At 53.4% G+C, this 26472-nt stretch overlaps 2 protein-coding genes and 1 long non-coding RNA gene across 3 annotated transcripts in view; 1 reads left to right on the top strand and 2 right to left on the bottom strand.

Moving 5' to 3' along the window:
• The window catches only part of KCNC1 (potassium voltage-gated channel subfamily C member 1), a 43638-nt gene extending 40684 nt beyond the window's left edge, over nucleotides 1-2954 (top strand). Inside the window, exon 4 of the mRNA XM_072793873.1 lies at nucleotides 1520-2954. Coding sequence (XP_072649974.1) covers nucleotides 1520-1584 — 65 coding nt within the window. The 3' untranslated portion in view covers nucleotides 1585-2954. The remainder of the gene's footprint in view (nucleotides 1-1519) is intronic.
• On the bottom strand, nucleotides 2306-5740 carry LOC140614720 (uncharacterized). The gene is made up of 2 exons (XR_012015507.1): nucleotides 5345-5740; nucleotides 2306-5114 (listed from the first exon to the last, which is right to left on the bottom strand). It is a non-coding gene; the product is annotated as an uncharacterized lncRNA (long non-coding RNA).
• A 1992-nt stretch (nucleotides 5741-7732) lies between these two features.
• The window catches only part of SERGEF (secretion regulating guanine nucleotide exchange factor), a 220343-nt gene continuing 201603 nt past the window's right edge, over nucleotides 7733-26472 (bottom strand). Inside the window, 2 exon segments of the mRNA XM_072793871.1 lie at nucleotides 7733-7848; nucleotides 7851-8101. Of these exon segments, the coding sequence (XP_072649972.1) occupies nucleotides 7756-7848; nucleotides 7851-8101 (344 nt within the window). The 3' untranslated portion in view covers nucleotides 7733-7755.

Below are 26472 nucleotides of genomic sequence, written 5' to 3'. Positions count from 1 at the left end.
GGCCAGTGAGAGGGGAGGCATGAAGAGAGAGGTGGCCTCAGGCCTTGGGGGGCGTGAGGCCAGTGTCCTTGCAGAGGTAAGAGGTGTGCTAGTGGCAGTTGGAGGACTCGCCAAGAGAACTCTGTGCAGCGCCTTCCATCCCTGGTCACCGCCCTGGGTGTGGTCAGCGGCCCCCTGTGGTTGGTGAAGGCTGAGCCCCATGGTGACCTCTGTTCAAGGTCTCCTTGTATCAGACCCTTATCTCAGGCTGACCCCCCCGGGGAAAAAACTTCTACTAGAGCTTGAGCATGGGCTGGAGAGAAGCTTGAGGCGGGGGCCCAGAGCACCCTAGCTCCAGGCTTCCAGCATGGGCCTGGAAGGTAGAGGAAGCCATCCTTGGCCTATCGGACTGGCTGGACAACTCGTGCATGCCTGGGAGGGGCCTCACGTGCTCACCTGGGATGCATGCTGACCGGAGTGAGCAGGTTGGGCCGGAGGGAATAGTTGGTTTTTCAGAGCAATAGTTGGTGTGGCCTGTGGCTATTCACAACTACTCCAGTATTTGAAGTGGTTCAACAGCACACCAGGAGAAAACACAGAATTGAGAATAAAAGGCAATCCCAAACCCAGAAGGAGGAGAGGCAGCCTCCACTGAGTTGGGGAAGTCCTTCTGGTCGCTGGCACTTAGTGCGTGCCCACCTGATCCAGGCTGGTCCCTGCTTCCTTGCCCTGCCTGGAGGTCCCTCGGACCCCAGTGCGGCGTACTGCTGCCCGCATGGTGCTGCATGGTGGAGGGCTGTGGGCCTGGGGCGGGCCCATCCTTGGCACCTTCCACGGATAGGCCTGATGCTCCCCTTCACAACTGGCTTCTTCCTGGGTGGAGGCTCTAGAATACAGGAGCAGGAGCAGCCCAGGGGAGAGAGGGGGGAGGAAAGCAGAGAGACTTTGTGGCTGTGCTTTGCCCGGGAAGGTCTCACGGGCTGCCTATCTCCTTCATCTTGAATGTTGGATCAATCTGTGTGGCCTTTATAAAAGAGCAGACAGGAGAGTGTCTTGACTGTGCTTCCAGAAGCCCGGGGAGTGTGGGACAGAAGAAGCCCCATCTCCCTGTAGTGGCCAAGGGAGCCCAGCGGCAACCACTGTCCACAGGTGGTACCCCGCTCCCCGATCCCACAGAGGCGTGGGTGCCAGGGTCTTTGGGAGGCGCCAAGGTTGAAGTGTCCCCACCCACATCCACCCGGCCCTGTTCTCATGGAGTCATGACAGCGCCGAGGACTTGCCTTACTCGGGATAATTGCAGTGCATAAAGCCACGTGCAGGGTAGGAGAGTTAGGGACTCACTGGATCCCCAGGAGGGAGAAAGAGAGGAGTGCTGGGCCGGCTCACTGCATGGGAAAACCAAGCCAGCTGGAGAAGAATCTGCCTGCCTCTGCATGCGGCTGTTCTGTCTTTCCTCCTCCTTCCTTAAAAACTAAGTACCAAGCGGGATGGGAAAGCCAAGAAGAGAAGCTCAAGTGTTAATTGTATTCTTTACATACAGATCTTTGCAAAGAAAGCCCTGTCATTGCTAAGTATATGCCGACAGAGGCTGTGAGAGTGACTTGACCAGGCGGCTTGGCCGAGGACACTGGTGGCTATTAAGCATCTGGGTGGACCAGCAGCCCCTCCTCACCCTCGGACAGAGTAAATTCACGCCATGCAGGTTTGCCGGACGAGTCCGAGTGGCCCAGGTCTTGTACTAGGACGGACGTAGCTTTTTCTACGGCCAAATGGTAACCGACCGTAGAGGATTTCTTTTCCTTCTTTTCCTTTCCTTTTCTTTTTTTTTTTTTTAATTTTATTTTATTCGGGGAGGGGGGTGGAGGGGTTCCTTAGCATGACTTGCATGAAGTTAAAGAGAAAACCCAGCAAACCAAACCCACCAACCCCCCTGCAACTGTAATGATCACCCCAAAGAACCACAACAACGAGAAAAAAAAAAAGCAAAAGTCCTCTATTTTCTTTCAAAGCTCTTTACTTTTACACAAACGTTGCTGGAGCCAGACTGTCACGGCGGTCGGTAGAAACCTGTGCATTTCTGGGGGCGGGGGGGGAGGGCCGAGGGCGGGGAACGGATTGCTTCCCTTTTTTGTACACGAGATCGAGAGTCAAGGTTCCATAAAGGGCAGTCGGTCAGTCATCGGTCATATTGACCTCACCTTCATAGCTCATCTCTCACGCGGAAACTGAGAACTTTGCTCCAAATAGAATTGTGGAAACGCGCACCGCGGCTTTCTTCCCTGTCTGGCATGCTTGTGACCCCAGCGGACGTCTCCCCAAGACCCCCGACAGCGGCTAGTCTAGGTCGATTCTATCATCTTCTTGGTGTGTAGATCCAGTGTGACCAGCTCTCATAACAAATTGTTCATAGTAACTAAGCAACACTGTACGGATTTTCCAAGTGTTACTTTAGAGCTCCAAAAGATCAGGACCACGGGAGGGGCGGCCCTCCTCCACCTTTATCAAGGCACAACCTGGCATTGTATGCAATTTAGTACTTCAGAGTAAAAAAACAAAAAAACAAAAAAACAAAAAAAAAAAACTGCATGCCCAATGTTATGCAAAGCGATTCTAGCATGAAATAAATTTTGTATCATGGTTTCTGTATAGTCTAAAGCAGATTTGTTTTCCTGAAGCAATCGGAGGTTTGCAGAGACCCACTTCTGCATCTTGAATAAATATAGTATTTTCCCAACAGAAACAGAGGACAGTAGCTTGGCTTTGATCTGACTCTAAAATTAGTGGTGGGGTGGGGGGTGGGGAAGGATGATATTTTTGAAAAACACATGCTTGAGTTGAAAAAAAAAATGCAACATCTCGAGCTTTCACTGCAGCTCGCAACATTTCCTGGAAAGAGAGCAATGCTGCTTTAGCTCAACACCCTCCCCTCCTTGGGCCCTGGCCCTCAATAATAAAAAGCTGACTTTTGAGATGAAGCACGGATTTGGGTTTTTATTGCCTTGGGCAGTGTCGTGATTTGGTTCTGCCTGTGATCCGGCCTGCTGTGCTGGGCTGGGCTGGGGTAAACCTGAACCCTCGCTCCTCTGCTCTCGAGGACCCAGCCAAGATGCTGGCTGTCCTCCTGCTGGGAAAAAACAACAACAACAAAAACAACAAAAAACAAAACCAGGTCCTAAGAAAGAAGTTGCCCTCTGGAACCCTCTCTGCAGATCCTGTTTGGTCTGGGGAAGGAGACAACTCTCAGAAGGGATGGAGCATACAAGGACTTGACCCTATAATGAGACATCCTCTAGGGGGTTCACTGACACGGAAACTTCTCTGTGAGTCATGCCATCTTGATGACTCCTTGAATCTGGCCATGTCAGAGCTCCCAGCCCCTGTGCGGACCTTAATCACCCCCTCCTTCCAGACCTGTGAATCTGATGTTGGCAGAGGCGAGGGGCTGACGGACAGGTCTGGGTGCCCTACCCAGCTACGCCCTGCTGGGCCCAGTCTGGTGGACCTCCTTACTGCATGCATCTCCCCCAGCCTGGAGGCCTCTTGAAGGGGAGGAGCCCTCTCTCGGGGATCTTGATTTGCACTGGTTGTTCACTTGGTTTCTCATGGGGGATGGAGTGGGGACTGGGCTTCCACTTTGTTTCTTATTCATTGGAGGATCCAGGAACGTTCAGGTGGGGAGGTCCCTAATGGTCATGGTGGTCAGCCTCTGAGCATTTTGTAGATGAGGAACTGAGGCCTACAGAGGAGAATGCTCTTCCCAGGGCCACAGAAAAGTGGGTGTGAGTTTCCCCAGATGTCAGCTCTCTCGATGCCTCCAGCATGGACTGAGTTGGCCGTCAGGTGGGTGGGTAGGAGGCTGAAGGTAGGTGTGAATTCTCATCTAACATTTCCTTGTCCCCTGGGAGCCTTTGCCTGAACTTCCACCCCGTGTGGTCCGGAAACCAAGGGCCGGGGGTCAGTGGAGCGACGAGTACGGTAAGGCCTCCACCTAAGGGGTCATGCAGCCGAAGAGCAGCAAGGTCACACTATGTACCCCACAGCCATTCCCAAGTCTCAGGAGGTGGAAGCCAAGCAGCCTCAGCTGCTGCAGGGAACGTCGTGTTCAGTCTACTTGGGACCCAGGCTGGAGGGAGCACCTCTGGTGGACTTGAGGGGACATAGCACAAAGCCACTTACGGTGTGGGTTTTCTGGGACATAGTAGCTAATGGGGAAAAAAGATGAGCATGCCCTGAGCGTCTGCTGCGTGGGGAGCATCTGGGAAACATTGTCTAATGACAGCCCACGTAATTCAACCTGCCTGTTTTAGAGGCTAGAGGACAGGTGCAGAGAGGGGAAGTAACTGGCCTGAAGCCACACAGCGGATGGAAGAGGAAGGAAGATTTTAACCCAGGCGGGCTGACTTCAGGGCTCAGGTGAAGCCGTCTCAAGCTGACTGGGGCCTTCCCGGGGCTAGAGCCCAGAACTGACAGGGACACTAGTGTGGCTGGTCCCGGATCCCAGGGCCCCCAGGACTTGGCCTCCTGCCTGCCTTCATGCAGTGCCATGGGTGCAATAGAAGCCCAGAACCTTCCACACACACATCTGGCCACCTTGCTCACCTGCCTAAACACCTGGTGTCCTGAGAAGGGAAGGGAAGCTCCTTCAGTTGGCCAGCACAGCGCCCCCCGCCGCCCCGTGGACTCTTATGGCTCTGGGGCTCCGACCCTGTGCACCCAGGACGCGTAACTCCCTCCCTCGGACAGTCCCACCACTTCCCACCTCACCAGGTAGCTCCCAATTCCCATGTCACTGGGTGTCCTTCCAGGCGCCTGGGGGGCAGGGGAGAGCACTTTCCTCTGAGCCCCAGGCCCGCATTCACCTTGGCAAGCACAGTCTCATCCAGTTTGGATCTGATGGCGAGTTGGAAGGTGGTGGGCCTGCTGGGGGAGAGGGGGGTGCTTGTGACCAGGAGGGGAGGGCGTGTGGCAGGCAGGCGAGGAGGTACACATGCCACTCGCGCCTGGTACATGGTGACCCTATACCGTCACTGCAGATGCCTGGCCCGAGGCTTGCGCGCACACGCTGGGCTCACTCCCCTCTCCTGTTCCCTTCCTTCTTCTCACACGGGAGGAATTCGAAGGCCACTCTACTTGGTCTATCAGAAAGAAAGACATTTTTTAAAATGAGCGAGTATTTACCCAAACTGGCTCCTATGGCTCATTAGCTAACCAGGTGGAGGACACGGACACCGACTGTCAGTGGTTATAACCTGCACAGCGTCGTCCTCACACGCTTGTCAGAGGCAAACAGAGGACGGGTGGTGTGAGGGGATCCTGACCCCCCTGAAGCCCCCCCACCCCGTGGGCGCCCTAGGAGTGTTCTCACCGGCTCATTTGTTAGCATTTATTGGGCCCTTCCGCTGTATCAGAGCCCATCCTTGGTGAAGGGGTTCCGGAATCCACCAAGACCAGGCCCCTTGCTCTCGAAGAGCCCAGGGTCTGTTTGGAATGAGGGGCCTGGACATCTCTAAGTCGGAGAATGACCACAGGACTTGAAGGGTCCAGAAAAACACGTGGGCGACACTACTGTGGACGGGCCTGGAGTTTCCAGGCCCCCGTCAGACCCGGTGAAAGGACTTCCTGCTGCCGCGGGAAAGGCACGAGGGAGGCCCTCGACGTGACAGGCCCGTCAGCCGCGTTGTCTAGTGCCGGGAGCCGCTCACTCCCCGCGTGTGGGTTTTCTGTGCCCTGTGGGCGAGTCCCGAGCGAGTCTGAGGCCTGAGATGCGTCCCCCCCGCCCCCCCCGTTTCAGCGGGGAAGGAGGCCTGAGAGGCTTCTTTCTTAGGCCCACAAGGCCTCGGGAGGGGCCCTAGGGCTCAGCAGAAGACTCAGAACTGGGGTGCCTGCCAGCAGGTGCTGAGGGCGGCGGGAGGGGACCCGGGCCCCCCAGGCCGTGTTGGCTCCTCGTGAGGCGGAAGCCCGTCCAGAAGTCCGGGCCTGAGGGCTCTCGGTGCGTGACGGCTCTGGCCTGTGCCTGACGCGGATCGTCCAGCCTGTAGGCCGGGCGGGGCGGGGGTCATCCCGGGCCACCCAGCTGCTCCATCTGAGGGTGTGGGAACCTCGGCAAGACCAGCTCAAGGTGCACAGAGCCGTCCTTCCCGTTGCAGAAGCGCTTACAGACTGTTCTAGGCTCTCGCTGGTTCCGGGAGTGGGCGACCCGGGCCTCGCTGGCCGGTGGTGCCGTTCCCAGGATGCAGCATTGGGAACAGGCCTCCACGCACTGGTTCACGGTCAGCCAGTGGCTGCGGGTGGTGCCCAGGCTCAGGCCCGGGGAGCTCAGGGTGGTCCTCGGCCCTACTCCATGGAGCTAAACCCACTCCTGGTCCCAGGGTTGCCTCTTGTCTGGCCCCCCTGGTCTGGTTCGAGGCTCTGGATGGGTCACCTCCCGATCAGGACCCAGGGCCAGGAGTGAGGTGTGTGGTCCTTTCCCCTTTTGTTAGGCCTCTGTTTTCCCAAATGAAAAATGGAAATGTTGGGTAAGACCAGTGGTTTCCAAACTTTCTCAAGGACCCCTTGTCAAGTGAAAGCTTCTGTGAAGCCCAGTATATAATGTAGATGAAAATAAAGCTGCTGTGAATAAGGTGGAGGGTTGGGGACCCGGACCTCTGTCCAGGTGGCTTTCCTTTGCCCATAGCCCACGGTGGCCCCTGAATTCTCGGGAGACTTCCAGGGCTCTAACAAATGCACTTTGAAGGTCACTAGGCTAGGAGGTCATGACAGGTCCTCTGCTCTGAGGTCCTGGGGTTTTGTAACTTCCTGAAGTCTGGCCCTCAGGGACCCAATCCTCTCCTGAGTCGCCGAGGGGAGGTGGTGTGGAGTGGGCCACAGACTGGGCCAGCGAGCTGGGGACACTGCCACACAGTCTCCAGGGGAAAGCCATTTTCTGAGGCCCTCTGGCCAAAGGCCTGCTACCAGTCATAGCAGAGAGACAGGCGCTCTGTCCCCCAAAGCCACAGCCGCCACCTAGGGAAGCCTGGGGCCAGTGGTCTGGCCTGTCCCCATTTTACCTGAAGCCCCTTCCTGCAGAGGCAAGGGCAGATGTCAGGGGTTAATTAGGGTCAGACTCCCCCTGCCCCTCACCTGAAGCTATATAGCTTGGTGGATCCAGGGTCCTGTCTGGCTCGCATGAAGACACCAGTCTTCTGGTTCTAGATTCCCTGGTCTGTCCCCAGCGTCCCCTCCGCTAGGTCTTCCCAGAAGTCTTGTCTCTTTCCCCCTCACTCATCTCCACTTCCTTCCAACCCTCCATCCAGAACCTTCTCCCTTCACCTAGTCACCAAGATAAGAACTCCTTCCTGTCCAAGTGCCCGCTTGCCTGACCAGGACACCCCGACCTCCTCAAACCAGCAAACTAATGTGCTGAGACTCGAAGGCTGCTGGACCGTGACAGCCATGGGCGCTGGGCTGGGTTCTCTGTCCCCACAGGGAAAGACAGGCTGGAACCTGCTGGTTTCCATGTCCTTGGCAATGGCAGTTTGAATGTTGCTCAGAGACCAGATTCCCCAGCCATGCAACCAACTTGGGTTCTTGCTATTGCCCTCGTGGGGAGACTTGTTCCCATCTGCTGGGCGGAAGGGATGTCTGTGTCCTTGAACCCCAGACACTGGCCAGACAGCCTCCCATCATTCTGGCCCATGGTCAGCCCAACCACAGTACCTCCGGAGCCCTTCTCAGGCCAGCCCCACCAGCTGACCAAGCAATTCTCTGGGAACACTTTGGGTGGGAAAAGTCACTTTATTAAACGGCCTCTGTTACAAGCCCCCCATTTCTGGACCTGCCAGATTGGCTTTGGGTAGAAGTTTCTGGTTGTCTTTCCTTCCACTTTCTCTCTCTTTGTCCGTGGCTTCCTGAGATTCAGTGTCCTCAGTGGCATCTGGGGAAGAGCTGGTGGCCTTGGGGCGCTGGTCCAACTCAGGGCGGGCTGGCGGCTGGCAGAGGGCCAGGGAGTGGCCAGCCCCACAGCCCACGAGGAGTCCCCGTGACGACCGCAGAGCCTCCACGGGCTTCGGGGCCCAGACGTTGGCTTCGGAGCCATCCCCGCACATGCCATGCTCGTTCCAGCCCCAAGAGTAACACGTCCCTCCTGTGTAAGAGAGAGAAGACTGTTCTAGAAGAGGTTTTGAGAACAGCGCTGCAACGCTCACCCTGGGAGCCCGGGAGACCATAAACCCCGTTTACAGGTGAAGACACCGAAGCTCAACCACGCTTGGTGGCGAGCTCACTACCCCTGCTGCCACCCTGCCCCCCACAGCCTTTTCAGGGTCTCCCTCTCCCGCCAACCCCCCTGACCTTCCTCCTCAGCCCCTCCCTCACTCTAACCTCGTCTACCAGCAGCCTCCACCCACCATCGTCCAAGGCCCGCCAACTCTGCCTCGAAATACTTCAAATCCTTCCCCGTCTCTCCATCTGCGCCATCCCCTGATCCCAACACCACTCTCCTACTCGGTGAGCCATGCCGACAGCCAACGGGCCAACGGGCTGCTCACCACCCACCCCAACCTTCAAGGATGGAGGAGCGTCTTGGTCACCTCTGACAACCCAGGTTTGTTGCATGGCTCCCCCGCTCAAAAGCCTTCAGTGCTTCCCACATCCTCATAAAGGCCTTTCCGCGGCCCGAGAGGCCCTGAGTGAGCTCTGGCTCCTGACTGCCTTGCTGGCCTCCCCTTACCCAACTCCTCTCCACCCCACTGCATTCCAGAACCCCTGCCTTCTTTCACTTCCTTACATACGCCTTGCAGGGTCTTCTCTTCTCTCCAGGCCCTCTCTGTACTGGGCCTCCCAATCCAACTCAGGTGCTTCTTATCACCCTTGGACTTTCCCCTCACAGGGATGGTGCACGTACTGTTCCCTCTCACTAGACTATCTGCTCTACAGGGGTGGGAAGGACCGTGTATGTTCTGTTCACTGCTGTATCCCTAGCCCGGTACACAGCTGGTGCTCAATAAAGGCTCACTAATGGGGAAAAGATCGAATGGACTCAGTCACAGAGCCAGGGAGTCTCCAGGCCAGCATTTGAGTGCAGATTTCTGACAGCCTGTGATGCCCATGCCCCATCACAGCACCCTCTTTCTAGCTTTTAGACCCTTTCCTAGGGCCAAATTCACTCACGTTTTTCTGCAGTCATTGAAAAACTTTCCTGTCCAGTTTATTAAACGAATGCTAATCTTCATGACAAAAAATGGAAAATATGGATGAGTGTAAAGAAAAAGCAGACTTTGAGTCTTGCCATTAGTATGAATATTTTAGATAATCTCTTTAGAGATCTTTAATTGGTGAAATTTGTAAATACTTGTGTATGTTTTGTCCTGCTTTTGTCCCTTACTATTGTAACACAAATATTTATCCACAGAACTGTAAATTATTCAAAAAGTAAGTTAAAAATAACTTGTTTGAAATTTTGTAGTTCAACCCACAGAAAGGTACAAAAAATAATTTAACAGACAAGACACATTACCCCAGCCAGATCCAGAACATTAGTCATCATTTTACTGTATCTGCTTCAACCCTTCCCTTAAAAAGAAAAAAAAAAAAAAAAAGATCGATCATAAAAATACAGACTAAGCCCTGCTTCCCATTCTTGCCCTCCAGCCACTTCTTCTCCCGGGAAAGAGCCACTGTTTTGAAGCTGGTATTCATTACTGCCAGGCTGGTTTTATACTTTTTACCTATGTGTCCTTAAATACTGTGTAATGTTTTTAGTTTGTTTTAAAGATTTACATAAATAGCATCACTGAAATATCTTTTTTTATACTTGTTCTTTACACTCAGCTTTCCTTTTGGAAATTTATCCGAGCTGATAGTTACAGGTCTAGTTCGTTTATTTTAACGGCGCGTAGTATCCTGGGATGGGAGAAATCAGATTTTTACTTATCCGCCTCCCTCCTGATGGACAGCTCTCTCGTGGTAATAACTGCCGCTATTTTATTATGCAATATAATATATGATTACGCAATATATGATGTGCAAGAATATTATACAATGATAGTAATATTGCTGCTATTGTAAGCAGCACTACCGTGAACACTCTTGAGCACGTCTCCTTGTACAAAGCAGTGCTTGTGAAGGGTGGGTCCCTACAAGTGTGAGGCTGTGGAGTCTCCTGTTGGGATTTTCGGTATGGCCTAATTACTGTCCTCCTCTCCAGCCCCAACAGCTGATCCGTACGATGAATGAATCTGCGTTTCTCTGACTGCTAGTGAGAGGGACTGTACCGAGTCACCTCTTATGAACCGCCTCTGTACATTCTTTGCCTGTTTTCCTCTTTGGTTGTTTGCCTTTTTCTCGCCGATCTGTACGTTTTCTTTGTGTATTCTTTTATTTACACAATTCTTCACTGTGCTCTGCATTTTAAGCGTCTTTTCCCAAAAGTCCATGGTTATGTCTCTTCGCTTTGCTTATGGTATCTTTTGTTAAACACATTTCTTTCAGATGATTGTCTAAATTGTCCATTGCGGAGACTCAACAGTTTCCTTAACCTGTATCCTATTACCAGATACATAGGTTGTTTCTAATTTTTCATTATTTGGAATAATATTCCTGTGAACATCGTTGCACATCGATCTTTGTCCATCTAATTGCTTTCTCAAACTAGATTCTTAGAACGGGAATTCCTCGTCAATGGGCATGGACGTTTTTGAGATTCCCGAGTACTGCTCTGAGTGCTTCCACAGTATTTTCTCAGAAAGGCCACCTGAATACAACTACAGCAACCTGTGGAAGTCTCCATTTTACTCCAGCATTGCCAGTATTTATTGCTTATTCTACCGTTTAGAAATCTTCTCTAGTTTGAAGACAGAAAAGATATATCACTGTTTTTATTGGTCTTTCACTGCCATCAAAACTGAAAAATAATTCTTATGTTTCTCAAATATTTGTATTTCCTCTTTTGTATACTGTCTGCTTCATATCTTTTTCCTGTTTAGTACAGAAAGAAGGCTTTAAGTGTCAGACCCAAGAGACAGGTGGTTGGGGTTCAAATCCCAGTTCCTTTATTTATTAGCTGAGTCACGCTGGGCAAGTTACTTAGCATTTCTGTGCCTCATGTCCTTCATCTGTTAATTGGGGACAACAGCACTGTCACCATAAAGTTGTTTACAACCATTAAATGAGTAAGTATGTATAAAATACTTAGAATGGTGCCTGGCACGTAGTATTATATAAATACTTGTTCTTATTGTCTGTTAAGAGCCTTCTTGTTTTAAAGATTTTTATTTTAGGAATATTAATTCCTAAAATATTAAATTCTTTCTCTGCCATAGCTGGCATAAATGTTTTTTTCTCGGTCTGACTTAAAATTTTGTTTTGGGTCTTTTGATAGAAAACATAAGCCTTATGGTTCTTTGTAGTAAAATACATTGATCTTTTATACTTTCTTCTACTGCTTCTAAGAATTGAAAACCCATCCCTATCCGGATCAGGAAATACTCTTTTTTGATTTTTCGATGGTTTTATTTATTTTTTAAAATCTCTCCATTTCATTCTGTATCCACTGAAAATCTGTTTCACAGACCACTTTGTCACAGGGAGAGGCTGGCTGGCCCGGGATTACCCTTCCTTTTCCTTGTCCCTAGTAGGAAGGCAGTCACCGGCCAAAAGCTTGGGTTTGGGGAAACACAGATGTCCCCCTGTTTGGCCCACGAGCGAGGAAGTGCACGCAGAGAGGACGGGCCCCAGGCTGCGGCTCCGACAGTCACAGGCCCCGTCGGCCAGGTGGGTGCGAGGCCCGGGGCGGGGGGCGGACGCGGCTCGGGACCTGCGGGCCCGGCCCGGCACCTGGCGTGGGCTTGGTGCCCGGCCCTGGTGAGCGGCACCAGCTGACGGTCAGCGGGAGCGGCGGTGGGAGGAAGGCAGGGCTGGGCGGCCGGCAGGACGCGGCACGACGGGCAGCTGGCAGGGCCCTCTCCTCCGCCCAAGGAAGCGCGCTCCGAGGGGCCGGGGAGCCAGAGGCCTCGAGCCAGGCCTCTCATGCCCACTGGGTCGAGAAGCCTGGCAAGGGGCCGGAGATGTCCTCCCCCAGTACTTCCCAAGAAGCCTACTGGAAGTTGGGCGTTTTAGGTTCTTTATCTCGTTTAACTCCAGCAGCCCTGTGAGGCCATGCTTCATAGATGATCCTCATTTCATAGATGATGACGCAGAGGCGCCAGGAGGCAGGCGGTGTGGCTCCAGAATCCGTACCAGCTCTGCATATTACATACCAGGGCTTGCCAAATTTATTCTAAAAAGGCAGATAGTAAATATTTGAGGTTTGAGAGCCTCATTTGGTTTCCGTTGCGTATTCTTCTTCTCTATCATAACCCTTTCGAAACCATTCCTAGCTCGCGAGGCCAAGCACAACAGGCCGCAGGCCGGCTTTGGCCTGCGGGTCGGACCTTGCTGGCCCCTGGCGGACATGTGTCAACATACGCTGTTCACCGCGGACTGGGCAGTGCTGTCCTGGGTCCCACACTCCCAAACATCTGTGTGACATGGCACTCCTGTCCCCGTCTGCATCGCTGGGTTGCCGGGGGGAGCACGGCATGAGTTGACATATTCAAAGACCCAGCACAGTGCCTGACACTTGGTGACAGCTCCTGCCCATGTATGAGGCACACCACGGGGAGAGGGGGGAACGGCGAGGAAGGCCAGGCCAGTGTCAAAGCAGATGGGAAGGCCCAGGCTGGAATGACAAGAAGCTGAGGGTTTCTGAATGCTTTAAACACACTTTCTATAGGAAGAAACCAGGCTGCTGAACTTTAAAAATGAAGGACTGGCCCCTGAACGGACGATACCTTGACGTACTGAGCCCCCCCAGCAGTTTAGAATGGGTTCCCTTTATCCCCCTCCAGCCTCACTTAGGGCCGCCTTTTCAGCGGCACCGTGAGGATGGGAAGACCCTCTGGATTCCGCACGCTGCTGCTGTGCAGGCTATTCTCACGAAGAGGTGAGAAGAAGGGGGGGTAGCCTACGGTAGGCCTCTCCCTAGGCTAACCGGAATATGGAACGCCCAGTTTTCAAAACAGGTAGGTTGCGGATGATTCCTGGCCTTACGGAGGGCTCTCTGCAGCACGCCTGGCGCTCACCAGGTCCTTGGGGAAGTGAAACCCACCTGATTGATCCAGATCTGCGATACTGGCCCCGAGGCTGGACCTTGGGTGGAAAGACGACAGTTCCTGGGGGACTCCCTAGCCTCATGGGGCTCAATGGAGTTGGCCTGATCCATCTACGCTGTGACAAGTGATGGGCTGGTGGCCCACCACACTTGCGTCAGCCTAGGAGCCCTGCAGGCAGCGGAACCTAGGGACTGGCAGGGTCCTGGCACAGGCTGGACACAATACTCAAATCTGTTCAGGCCTTGTGGCACCTGCCTGAGCTTCTTGGCAACCTGGGTCCTTACAGGGCCTTATGGTACCGGGATTATAGCCCAGTGCTAGGGAGGAGGCCGCATTTCTGCTGGAGGGCCATGCTGAAGAGGGGCAAACACCTGAGCATGTGACAAAGCACGTGTGGTAAAGCTTCATTTGGAACCACACAGTGAAGACTACATTTCCCAACCTCTCTTGCAGCTGGGTATGGCCAATAGGATGGAAGCCAGAATGTTCTGTAACAGCTTACAGCACCCTGCCTTCAAAGACGGATGGCATGCACCCTTTGCCACTGGGAATCTGTGTGGTGGCTGGAGCCCTACCTGCCATCTCAAGCCACAAGGATGATGGCTGCCCCCTCAGGATGGTGCTTCCCAATTTCACACAAATGGCACTTAATCCCCAGAGCAACCTTGAAGGTATTACAAACTCCGTTTTACAGATGCAGTAACTAGGCTCAGCGGGGTGAAATAACTTGTTCACAGTCACACAGCCACTCTGAGCAGGACTCGAATCCATGACTCCCGAGTCTCAGGCTCATTCCCTACTGCCAAACCACATGAAATGGCATAAAACCACCAAATGCTTAGTGTATGCCGGGCCCCGTGATGAATACTGAATTCACTGAATCCCCCCTGTGAGGGTACAATCTACCGTCATCCCCACTTTCCAGAGGGATGGCATGAACCACTCAAGGTAACAGAGCTGGTTGAGTTCAGACCCAGCTGGAGTCCAACCTGGGCAGTGTGACCCCGGGCCTCTCCTGTTCATATACAGTCTTCTCTAGCCCAGGCCTCAGGGGGTCGGGAAGGCCCTGCCTCTCCTGCCTCTGGTAGGCGGAGGACGGAGGGAGGAATGTGGGCAAAGAAGTCCGGTAACTAACAGGTCACCTCGTCTCCAAAGACCTCACAAATTTACATTTGCACTTGTCTCACCAGGCAGTGAGCCGATGGGGTGGGGTGCTGAGAACAGGGCACACGGGACAGGCGAGGGGACGTAGCACATGTGGACCTGTGCCCTGCCCACGGCCTTTCTGAGCCGCTCTTCTGTCTGGAGAGCAGCCGGGAGGGGCCCACATGCACACATGACGCTGAAACCGGGTGCCATCAACCCGGGTCCTGTGCCTGGCTGCTGGCCTGTACAGAGCCGCCCCGGCCACAGGCGTCAAGAGCAGGGAGCTGCAAGTCTCTCTCCCCGTCACTCCCAGGACAGGGGCAGCTCCTACAGAGAGCGGCCCGAGGACAGTGGCCCCTCCGGGCCGCTGGGGCAAGAGGCCAATGACGCCCTCAGGCAAGAGCTGAGGCAGCGGGAAGAAGCCACTGCACAATCAGAAAGTGGGGCTGGTCGCCCACAGAATCACTCTGGCGGTGTTCTGGGCTTGTGGCCCCCGTGGCCCCAGGGAGGGCTGGGAGAGGAGGCAGGCTGGCCTACGGGCCCTGCGCACCGGGAAGGCCCTGGGGGTGAAGGCTGAGGGCCACGAGGAGCGCTGCGTGTCCACGCGGAAGAAAGAGGCGGGCGGGGGAGGAAGGGATTCAGGAGGGTAAGGTCAGAACACAGCCAGGACCCCGCCGCTTCCTGCCAGCCCCGTCCCCTCGCCTCGCGCTGCAACTCTGGGAGGGCTTCGTGCGGCCTCCGCGTGCCTTTCTCGCCGCTCCGTTGTCTGTCCTCCGCACAGAGCCCCAGTGATCCTGTTAAAACCTAAGTCAGACTCGGCACTGCTCTGCTCAGAATCCTCCAGTGGCTTCTCCGTTTACTCACATAAACAGCAGCTCCTCTCTGACCTGAGGCCCGTGTGTTCTATCCTGCTAACGCGGCCATAGCTGCACAGACTTCCTGTTCCTCAAACAGTACTCGCCTCAGGGCCTTTGCACTTGCTGTTCCTGCTGTCTGGAATGCTCTCGCCCCTGATAACTACAGGTTCCCTCCCTCACGTTCTAACGTCACCTTATCTGACAACTCTGTGTGAAATGGCTATCTACACCCCCTCCACCTCTGTCTTCTCATCTGCTTTATTTTCCTTTATAAATGTATTTTTACTGATCATTATCTCTCTCTCTCTCCTGACTAGAACACAGCTCTTTGAAAGCAGGGATTGTTTTGTATGCTGTTGTGCCCCAGCGCCTAAACCTTGCTTAGCGTATATTAGTACTTAATACCTGTTGTGGGAATAAACCAATGAACGAGTGAACGAATGAACGAATGGCTAAGCAAGAGAATGGAGCTGCCTTGTTCTCTCCTGGAGGGCCAAGAGCGAGCCTGTGGATGTAGTGGGGAGATGCCACGGGCAGAGCGGTCTCCGCTCATTAACAGGGAGAAGGCTGGAATGGCTGGGAGCCTGCCTGGAAGAGCAGCAGGTGGCCTGCCGCTGGAGGCTCCAACCCCCAGCTGGTGCGGGCCCTCCCACAGTGGGCAGAGTCTGGGAAGAGAGCTTGTGTGGTGGTGTGGGTAGGCGTGGACGTGTATGAGAGACGGAGGAATGTGGAGGCCGAAGAGCAGAGTCGGGGCATCCCCACTCAGGCCCCAGGCCTCCACGCAGGCTCCCTCAGACCAGAGAGACCAATAGCCTTGGTTCAGATGATAAAGACAAATGTGCTGAATTCCTGGGTTTGCCCCCACAGGTCTCATTTTGAGGCTGCCAGGCTGGGGCTGCTTGAGAACCTCTTTTAAAACCCCGTATCTCAGAAAGTTGTCCAGTTCTTTGTCGATTTCTGTCCCATTACATAAGAGGAAACTGAGGCCCAGAGTGGGGCAGTACTGGCCTGAGGTCCGCACCTCCACACCTCCCCGCTGCTCTCCGCAGCCCCTCTGCACCGCTGCCGGCACCACATGGGATGGTCAGGGCGGCCCGGTGAGGATCAACACTGCATGGAAAAGAAAACTGAGTCTGGGCGAGGTGTGGAAACAGCTAAGCCGGGGGAGGCAGAGGCCAGCCTTCCCGCCACCCCCCCACCCCCCGGGGAGTAGGAGGTGCTGGGGCTGCTGGGGCTACATTTCCCCAGTCACCTGCGCGGAGAGCGTGCTGTGGCACGCGGCACGTTGGCTCCACTGGGTGACTATTCTTAGATCCGGGGAGCTAGAAATGATGGATTTAGAACTTACGAGGTGGAAACGTGTTGGCCTGTTTTATAAACAACTGAAATCCTCCCCACAGACTGTCTTTCTGAATTCTGTGCTCCCTGTGGAACTGCTGGCTTTCTGGGCTTGCCGGCTGCACCGGGAGAGGGAACAGAAAAGGCAATGTGCCCTGTCGAGGCCCTACTAGGACCATGTATGGTGCCAGAGCTTTTGCACGACCCAGCCCATTTCACAGGGCAGCCCTGGGAAGATGGCATTGTGATCACGCTCTGTGGAGGAAGAAACAGGCTAGGAGAGATGCTGACATGAGCAGGCCTGGCGTGCGGCCTGGTCCTGCCAGCTGGGGTCTGCCCCTGGTGGGTGGAGCGTTAAGGGCACAGGCTGGCACCTCTGGAGTTTGGTTCCTTCAAGTGTGGCATAGTGTAGGATAGCTCTCCTATCCTCTAAGATTTCTTCCCTGGAGGTGACGTATCATCCCCTGTACAATCTGGTGGCCTGTCCTCACAGCCAACCAAGGACCCTGCTCTCAGGAGGTCCCAGGTTGCCATCATCTCTCTCTTGGTCATTCCCAGACCTGGCCAAGGGCTCTAGGGACCATGCGCTCTGCCAGATGAACACCCTGTCCCGGAGGCTGATTCTATCAGTTAAGCCTGGGGTCACCTTAGCTACGCTGGAGTCCAAGTCTGCTGACTCTTGCTGAGCCCACAGCCCACATATACTCCTAAACTGTGCATGAGAATCTGCGCCGTCTCCCCTGGCCTGGCCTGTGTGCGGCTGTTCTGGACCTGGCCAGAACTTTCAGGTTGTCTCCATTAATTATCATCTTATTAAATGAACACAGCAATCCTGGGGGGCACCAGCACAGATGCAGCTCCGGGACCAGGGGCAGCGGGACTCCTGCCATTTCTGGAACCTGGTCACCGACCGAGCGTCTCGACGCTGTTCTCTCCATGCCTGTCTGGGAACCACCCGTGTGCAAGGAGGGGAGGCTGGGAGTTAGAGCAGCAGTGAGGGTGCGGGTGAGAAGGTCTGTTCTGGAACCCAGAGTCGGGGCCAGAAGAATCCACATGCAGACCAGAACATAGGGCTCTAGGGAGAAGCCACTAGATATAACAGGCCTGAGAAGGAAATCGCTCTTGCTTTCCCATCACTCACTCGATGCCTGCTGAGCATCCTCTCTGCGTGTGGGGCCGCAGCCCACTTAGCTCGGTGCACGGGGCACACGGTGAGCAGCCCTCAGGCAGCACACGTGCTAGGTCGGGGCACCTGGGAGAGCGGTGGCCAGTTCTTCAGAAGGATCAAAGCCTTTTGGGAATAGAGTCTCTATTTTTTTCAGATCGTAAATTTTTTTTTAAGATTTTATTTATTTATTCATGAGAGAGAGAGAGAGAGAGAGAGAGAGAGGCAGAGACACAGGCAGAGGGAGAAGCAGGCTCCATGCAGGGAGCCCAGTGTGGGACTCGATCCTGGGTCTCCAGGATCACACCCTGGGTCGAAGGCGCTGAGCCACCCGGGCTGCCCCCAGATAGTAAATTTTTATTGAACTTCAAGACAGTCAAGAAAAAAAAAAAAAAAAGGAAGGAAATATAATAGGAAAAACACCTAAGGGATTAATCCTTTTAATTTACATTAATGTATTATTTTCCTTTTAAGAAAACTTGATTTTTTTTAGAGCAGTTTCACGTTCACAGAAAAATGGAGCATAGAGTACAGAAAGTTCCCTGTCCCCACACATGCACAGCTTCCCCACAACCAACATCCCGCACCTGAGCGGCACATTTGTTGCAGGTGAGGACCCCAGCTTGACACATCATTGCGGCCCAAAGCCCACAGTTTACATTAGAGGCCCCTCTTGGCAATGTTGTACCTTCTTCTCTGGGTTTTGACAAATACCCGATGACATGCATCCACCGTTACAGCATCAGACGAATAGTTCACTGTCCTAAGTGCTCCGTGCCCCATCTATTTATTTATGGTTTTATGCGGCAGAGTGAACACACGAGCGGAGGAACAGTTACAGAGCACCCGAAGGCTCACGCGCGCTCTAGCGGGAGGAGAAGAGCGGGGATAAGACGCAGGCCGCGTCCTCCAGGGCCGCACGTTCTGCAGGGGGAGCAACAAGCAAGCAGACGCACAAGCCGACGGGATGCAGCTGGTGATAAGAGCTATAAAGAAACAGAGTGGAATGACAGGATGAGGAGGACGGGGTGGGGAAGTCCTCTCCAGGAGGGTGGCCTCTGAGCTGTGACCTGAAAGGTGAAAGGAGCCGGCCACAGGCACATCCCGCCCCATCAGGGGCACCTGGAGGACGCGCTCTCCGGACGGGGGCAACGACAAGCACCAAGTCCCCAAGTGGGCACAGGGAGGAGGCTGCTGCGCCTGGGTGGGGTCCCTGGGTGGGATCCAGGAGTGGGCGTGAGGCCGGCAGGAGGCAAGGGAGGTCTGCGGAGGAGCTGGGGGTTGATTCGGAGAATGCTGAGAAGCCACTGGAAGGTTTAAGCCGGGACTGAAAGGTCTGACTTAACCTGAAAAGGCCGCGGCGAAAGGCAGACCAGGGAGGCATTCAGGAGGCTCCCGTGTGCAGGGGCGGGGGGGGCTGGGGGCTGGGGCCGTGGTTCCCACAGATTCCCTCTACCCTCATAGCACGGCGTCCGGGACCTGCCGATGGTCTGACCCAGGGAGTGGAAGCGGGGTTCACTACAGCAGCACTAACATTTATGAGGCTGAGGAGCCTGGGGGAGGCTGGGCTGGGCGAGAAAACCCGAGAGTTCTGTTCTGGACATGAATGAACGAATGAATGAATGAATGAATGAATGAATGAACACCCGTCCCAAAGACCCTTCTGGTGAGCCCGGGGGACTGTGAACTGAGTGAGAAGAGGGCAAGTGCGGGAATGACACCGTCGGAGCTCCCAGGTGAGCCGCGGGCAGCTCAGGAGGCATCGGCGTGCCTCGGACTCCAAGGCGCCTGACTCGGTGCCTTCCTCACTCTGAAGTCCAGCTTGTTTTTGCATTTTCTTGAGTGGGAGTGCATGACGGGGACGCGTGCACACTACACAGGCTGATAAATACAAACGTCCTCTGTGAATGTCCCTACTTTATAAAAAAACATAAAATGCTTGAAAGCAAAACTGCCCTTTTGGGTAATTATAACCCACCAGCCCAAGTTCTCCCCGTGGTCCGGAGGGAAGCAGCACCCTCCCCTCAGCCTGGTGAGTGGTGGCCAGGGCTGCGGGGCCTGGGACACCTCCCTGGGGCGGGTGTCAGCAGGAGGAGCAGCAATCCCAGAGCCTGGTGGGGGGGCTGCACCGCGCGAGAAATGCTGCAGCCCTGCCGCCAGACTCTCCCCAACAAACGTGTTCCCAGGGAATGTGAGGCCGCCCAGGCTGAGGGCCTGTGAGGGAGGCGGCTCGGAGAGGCCCTCTGGCCCTGGGCCCGAGAAGACCACACACTGCAGCTGGGGAGGCCTGGGGAGGCCCGCCGGGCTCCCTGCCTACGTGACTGTTCCCTCGCTGGGACTACTCTGCCTCCCGTGGGCTCGGTCCCAAGGAACAGCTTCCCCTGTTTCCCCAGGGGGCTAGAAGCTCTAGGGTGGAGGCCAGCCATGTGTCCCCAGAGTGCGAATCTTCCAGTGGCATCTCAGCTCAGAAGGAAATCCAAAGTTTGGACCTTGGTCTATATGGTTCCGTACCAGCTGGGCCCCAGCTACCTCTCTGATGCCTACCGCTGCCACGCCTGTCCCATTCATTCCTCCTGAGAGCCACGGTGGCCTCCTTGCTGTTCCCAACTGGCCAGTCGGGCTTCCAGCTTCAGCCTTCACACCGGCTGCTCCCTCTGCCTGGGACACTCCTCTCCAGGAATCCACATGGAGGCCTACCCCCCTGCATTCGGGGCTCAGTTTAAATGCCATTTTCTCAGACCACTTTCCCTGACCACTCAACCCCGTCCTGCTGTCCCCTGACACTGCTTTATTTTCCTTCGTAGCACACACTGCCCCATCACATATTTACTTGTCTCTCCACTAGAACGGAAAACTTCATGAGAGCAAAAATTTCATTTTGTTCAAATGCTGCTTCCCCAGCCCTGAGAATAGTTATGGGTATATGAAAGGTGCTCAATAAATATTTGTTTTAGGAATGAATAGGTGTCACTTGCCCCAGGAGGAGCTCATTCCCTTGAGAGGGAAACCCAGTCAAAGAGCTGGTTAGGCCACCCCAGGGGGCACCAGAACGCTGAGGGGGTCTGCAGGGGGCAGTCAGGGCAGCCTGTGTCCAAGGCACGTGTGGTTTGTAGAGTGCCTGCAGCCTCAGTTGTGCGGAAGAGACACGTTATAGCTAGTGACTGGTCAGATGCAGCCTTTGGCTCTCTCAGCCTGGTCAAGCCTGTCCTTGCTCTTTGAACAAGCACCCAGCCAGTCCCCTGCAGGCAGACGTTCCCCTGCCCTAAGCAGGAAGAGTCCGCTGGACAGCATGCATCTCAGGTTCTCATTCCATGGGCCAGGGAATTTGGAAACAACTGTTGTTCCTCAGCAGCTATGGAGCCAGACGGGCTTGGAGTTGACCTTGCCTGTTACCGGCTGTGTATTTCTGAGCTTTGGTTTCTTTATCTGTAAATGACAATCACCCTTCCTTTACCCCTGAATGATGTGCAGCGTGCTCAGCAGAGTCCACACTGTGATGCACGCATGGTTGACACTTGTTTCCTCCCCCATCTCCCCAGCTGCTGCCCAGGATCCAGTTCCCAGCCCTCCTTGGTCTGGTCTCTCTTGCTCCAGATGTTAGTACATTTGGGACTATCCCCAGCACAGGGCACATGATAAAAGTGTACCATTCCTACTCTGCTCCCATCCCCTAAAACCCCTTGCATGGAACAAGTAGGTAACACTTCACACAAGTTGTGGCTTAGAGCTCAGATCAGTGATTGAGGTGTCCCGACAGGCCCAAGCCACTGAGCATTGCTATGGAAACCACTCTGCTATTCTCCACGGTGTCACTTGTTTCCTGGCTCTGCTGCCTTGGCGGCACAGGGGGAGGGCAGTGGATTGAGGTCCAGGAAGATTAGACTCCTAGCAGGGCCTATGTGCCTATGGGCTGCATGACCGAGCCTACCTCTGCTTCTTCCTGGGTCTTACTTTCCCCAGCACCAGGCAGTAGGCCACTGTTCCTCAAGCCATGGCCTGACGGTGACGATCTGCACTTGTTAAAGCCAGAGTTCTGGTGCCCTGTCAGACCAGCCGTTAGATGAACGCCAGAGTTTGAGAGCCACTGATGTAGGAGTAAGACCAGCTAAACAGTTTTCAACTTCCCAGGGGATAGAACAGGTAACACTTGAAGCTGTTGTGGTTGGAGCAGGGGTGATGTGCTCAGAGCCCCCTTGTGCTCAGCCCCCCACCACCCACCATGGGCTCCACAGCATCCTAGAGCTTCCCAGAGCACAGTCTGAAAACTCCTAGACTCAGTGATTTCTAGCATCTTCCCTAGAAGGGAAGTCAAACATTCATTCATAGATATTTACTAGGTGCCTTCTGCTTTCTTTATGCAGGTATTCGTCTTAAATCAGTAGCTCTATTACTTACTAGATGCATAATCTTGGGCCAGTTAATGTCTCTGGGACTCAAATTTCTCATTTGCAAAATGGGAAAGGAATACCTTTTCCCCTACCTTACAGGATTCTTATAATGGTCAAATAATCAAGTGAGAGCACCTATAAAGAAGTGGCGTGGGGCGCCTGGGTGGCTCAGTCGGTTGAGTGTACAACTCTTGGTTTTGGCTCAGGTCATGATCTTGGGGTTGTGGGGATCAAGACCCATGTTGGGGTGTCTGTTTTTCCCTCTCCCTGTGCCCCTCCCCCTACTCGTGAGCTCTTTTTCTCTCTTTCAAATAAACAACCTTAAACACACAAACAAACAAACAAACAAACAAAGTGGTGTGTTACCCGGAGGAGACTCTTCAGACACTAACCACCACTGCAACTACTATTGGTTTTAGTATAATATATAACCACCTCAGGTCGCAGAACTAAGGTCCTTAGAGGCCTCTGTAAATGTTAGTCTACTACTCTCTGCAGTTAAACTTCTGGAGAGTGTAACAGGGCTGGGGGGTGCCACTGGCCTGAAAGCTTCATCTAAAAGACAGCACGTTGCCCAACAGGGGTGTTCCTGAGGTTTAAGAGCATTACTCAGTTTGTGATCTTCTAAGTGGAATATTTCTCTACTATCCAAACTTTCTTCATTGGTCATATATTACTTTCATAATAAAAGGGTTTTTTTAAATGTTGAAAATACTGTCTGATATCCAAAGTTCTTTCAAAAACTCTTATGTCTTCACCTGGTGCTTTATAATTTTTTAAAAAATTTTATTTTATTTATTCATGAGAGACAGAAAGAGAGAAAGAGAAGCAGGCTCCAATGCAGGGAGCCCGACATGGGATTCGATCCCGGGTCTCCAGGATCATGCCCTGGACTGAAGGCAGCGCTAAACCACTGAGCCACCCGGGCTGCCCCATCTGATGCTTTAAAATGAGTTCAGACGAGGCACTCAGAGCAAGGGCAACTGTCAGGCTCTGCTGGGAGGGGGCAGCATGGGCCTACTGGAGGACTGCAGGGCCAGCTCTGCCACTAACTCAGCACGTGGGCTTGGGTGAGCCACTGCCCCTCCCAGGTCCTCTGTTTCCATACCTATAAACCCAAGGCACTAGCTTCACTAATCTCCAGCTCTGATGGCTAATGCTTCAGGACAATGGAGCGTACCTCCCAACATGCCCTGGCTGTCATTTCAGACACATTTAGATGTGCTAAGGCTGTCGCCTTGCTGGGCTCGAAGTGGCTCATGGAGACGTCATTTGCTGAAAACAATGCCCCCTCCCTAGAGAGTTTCAGACTTCTCAAAGCACCACTATAAACCCAAGGCAGGAAGATCAGAGAGCAAGCATGTCTAGAAGAGAGGCAGCTCACTTAGCAACTGCATCCTTCTAAGTGATGGGTCATGTGACCTAAATCATGGCATTTTGACTCCAGGCTCAGAGCTCCTTACTTCGCTGGGATCACGCCCCAGTACTCTCAGTCCCATAGAAGAAATATGGGCCCAAAGAACTTTCCTTGGTGGATCACCAGAGCTGAAGTCAGAGGACGGGACCAGGCTCCTGGTCCAGCTCTTCCTGCTGTGTGTCTCTGGACTACCCACTCCCCGGTACTGAGCCTCAGCAGCTTCCTCCCGAATGGGGGTGTGGTACTCCTGACAGTTCCATGCTATGGTAAGGTTTGTGTGAGAGGGAATGCAGACATTTGTATATTATAAAGCTATATATTAGTTACCACATATATTGTGCCCAAAGGTTGAAGGACTCTATTCCTGTCCTTCAAGAAACCAACAATCCTGGGAAGTAAAAGTTTCAGGCCACAGGGAGCTGAATATGAGACGTGAATGGGCAAGTCACTTCATTCTGCAGGCTGAGCTGCACAGGATGCTGGGCCTGTCTGACCCCAGTCCTATGAGACCAAACAGCGCCAAAGCTCAACACACTTGACAGGAGTGTACAGCCCATCAATGTGGACAGTTCTTTGTTCCGAGCATTCATCCAATCAACAGACATCCTTCTACTACCAATTCCAGGTAAAGTACTACCTGGGTGTTCATGTATATGAGGAAAGAGAAGGAGGAATGAGCAAAGATGAATAAGATAGTCCCCTTCTTTTAAGGAATTCCCAATCTCTTAACAACTAGCATTTCCTGAGCTCCCCCTACATTCTGGGAGTGCTGTGCTACTACTTCCACTCTCTCACTTCACACCCCAGTGGGCAGGAATGTTCAGAATTCCTATTCAGCCCTGAAGGTTAGGGTCAGGCTCACCTGAAAACTGAATGGTGGAGCCAGGTCAGTCGACCTCCAGATCCTAAGTTCTTAACCCCTATGTTCTGTGACCTCCGTATTTTGGATACCTTAGGCAAGCATCTTCTTTTCTGGAGAGGCTCAATGATTCTAGTGGGTACAAGAGATAAGGCAAATACTTGTGAGCCAAAACAGAGAAAAAGAAATGCCCACCCGAAGTGAGGTGTGAGGTGCAGAGATCTTGGGAAAGGAAGGCAGAGTGTCCTCCACCCACTGAATAGGTGGAGTGAGGCCACGGTCAGGCTTTTGCTTCGGGCTCAGAGCAGCAAGTTCAGAGAGGCAAGGCTGACACGTGTCCACCTCCACCAATGTCTTTTCTCCCACCAAACCAAACGGCCCATCCCATCTACTCACTCCATCTGCTTTCCCAGCTGGGCTTTTGTTCATACTGTTCCCCTTTACTCTTCCCCATCTCCTCTTACTTTTTTCCTCCAGGAGGTCTCTCCTGACCCTGCGGCTCTCCCTGATAGACTAGGACAGAGAGCTTTAACTGCTTAAATACCATTTCATCAAGAAGCCTCCATACCGATGGAACAGCATTTTCCTTTAAGACCTGGTCCTTGGTGCAAGGCTCCCTGTCTTCACAATTTGCTCTGTCTCTACTGGAGAAAGAGCAGTGGCCCTTCTCCATCTGAAAATTTCACAGCAGCAGATGCCAGTAAGGTTGCCTGGAGAGTCTGGAATGCCATGTTGCCATAGTAACAGCACACCAAGGTTCGGGATGCTTTATCCCCCATGAGCTGCCCTGGCAGTGCCATGCCAGGCTGCTGGTGGAATCTTCCTTGATGAACCAAAGGAAAAGAAAATCCCATTAATGGACAAGCAACTGCTCCACTGGTGTTGAGATTCAGCTTTTGCAAACATACTTGTGGGCCACTCAAGTGGCTGTTGGCTGATGGGGAGGCCAGACCCCGGCTCTCTACACTATGGCTCACTTGGGGTAATACGGTTTTTAACTGGCTCAGCCAACAAAGCAGGCCCTCCCCCACTCCAGCCCCCAAATTACCACTTCTCTTGTTTGATGCTGCCAGCCAGGGATCTGCCTGCGTGGACCCTGGCAATTAGCACAGCACTTGCATTTGTTGGGGAATTAAGAGTCACTGATTAGTCTAATTCCACGCCATTTACAGGCAGTGAGTATCAGCCTGAGATTGACTTTTCCCACCAGTGGCCCAGAGGTGGCTAGATCATGGCCTGAGCTTGAAATGGAGGCAAGGGCCTGGTGAGCTTGACTGTGAACCAAGTGGAGAGACAGGACTCACCTTCAGGCCTGGCAAAATGTCAGCCATTGCCTCCCCCAGTTCTGCCTGCCTATAGGAGCTGAAGACCAGAAGAACGTGTCTCCAAATTAAAGGCATGCCTATTTCCAGGTCAATCCTGACCAGAAAGGGAGCCCATTTCCCTCTGACAGCCTTCCTGAGGATCCCCATTGGGAATGCCCAGCCAAAGGACTAGTGTCCCCTAAATTGAAAGTTTCTGAGGCTAGAGGGTCTGAGTTAATTCTGGCTGGATGGTCAAGATCCTGACACTCTGCCTACACTCTGTTGCCATCTCACCACCTAAGGGCCTGAACCCCTGTTGATGTCTGACTGGATCCCCTTGGGATCTGAATGTCCTACAATAATTACCTTAAGATTCCTGCTCTCAGATCCCTCACCTTCCTGCTGAAGGACCCCCAACAGCCCCTCCAGGATACATAGCCTCCAGGATATATTCTTAGGATCATATAGGCCCCTACACCTTGGAAGGTTGATCCCTATCCTGACCTACAGCAAGAGCCAACTCCATAGTTAGTATGGCTCCCCTAGGTTTCTACCCTTTCCTGCCAATTTGCTTGTACGCAGCATAGAAAAGACATGAGCATGTGGAGCTCGTTGACTGCATATGTGCCCACGGACACTAGGTAACTTCCAGATCGCTTCAACGAATTTCATAGACATTGAGGCCTTGCTGGACAGGCCTTGATGACTAAGCTTCCCCTAATTCCAATGACCCTAATTTCAAGTTTGGTCAAAAACAGGATCCTTCTAGTCACTCCCCCCCCCCCCCACACACACAAATTATTGAGTTTATCTTGGTAGATGCCATCAGGGACACAGAATGAACCATTAAGGAATATATAGTCTAGGTGACCAGAGGAGACTTCCCAACAGA

Source organism: Canis lupus, chromosome 23 (genome assembly GCF_048164855.1).
Source record: "Canis lupus baileyi chromosome 23, mCanLup2.hap1, whole genome shotgun sequence".
In the NCBI taxonomy this organism is placed as follows: domain Eukaryota; kingdom Metazoa; phylum Chordata; class Mammalia; order Carnivora; family Canidae; genus Canis; species Canis lupus.
This window is presented reverse-complemented; position numbering and strand designations above follow the sequence as displayed.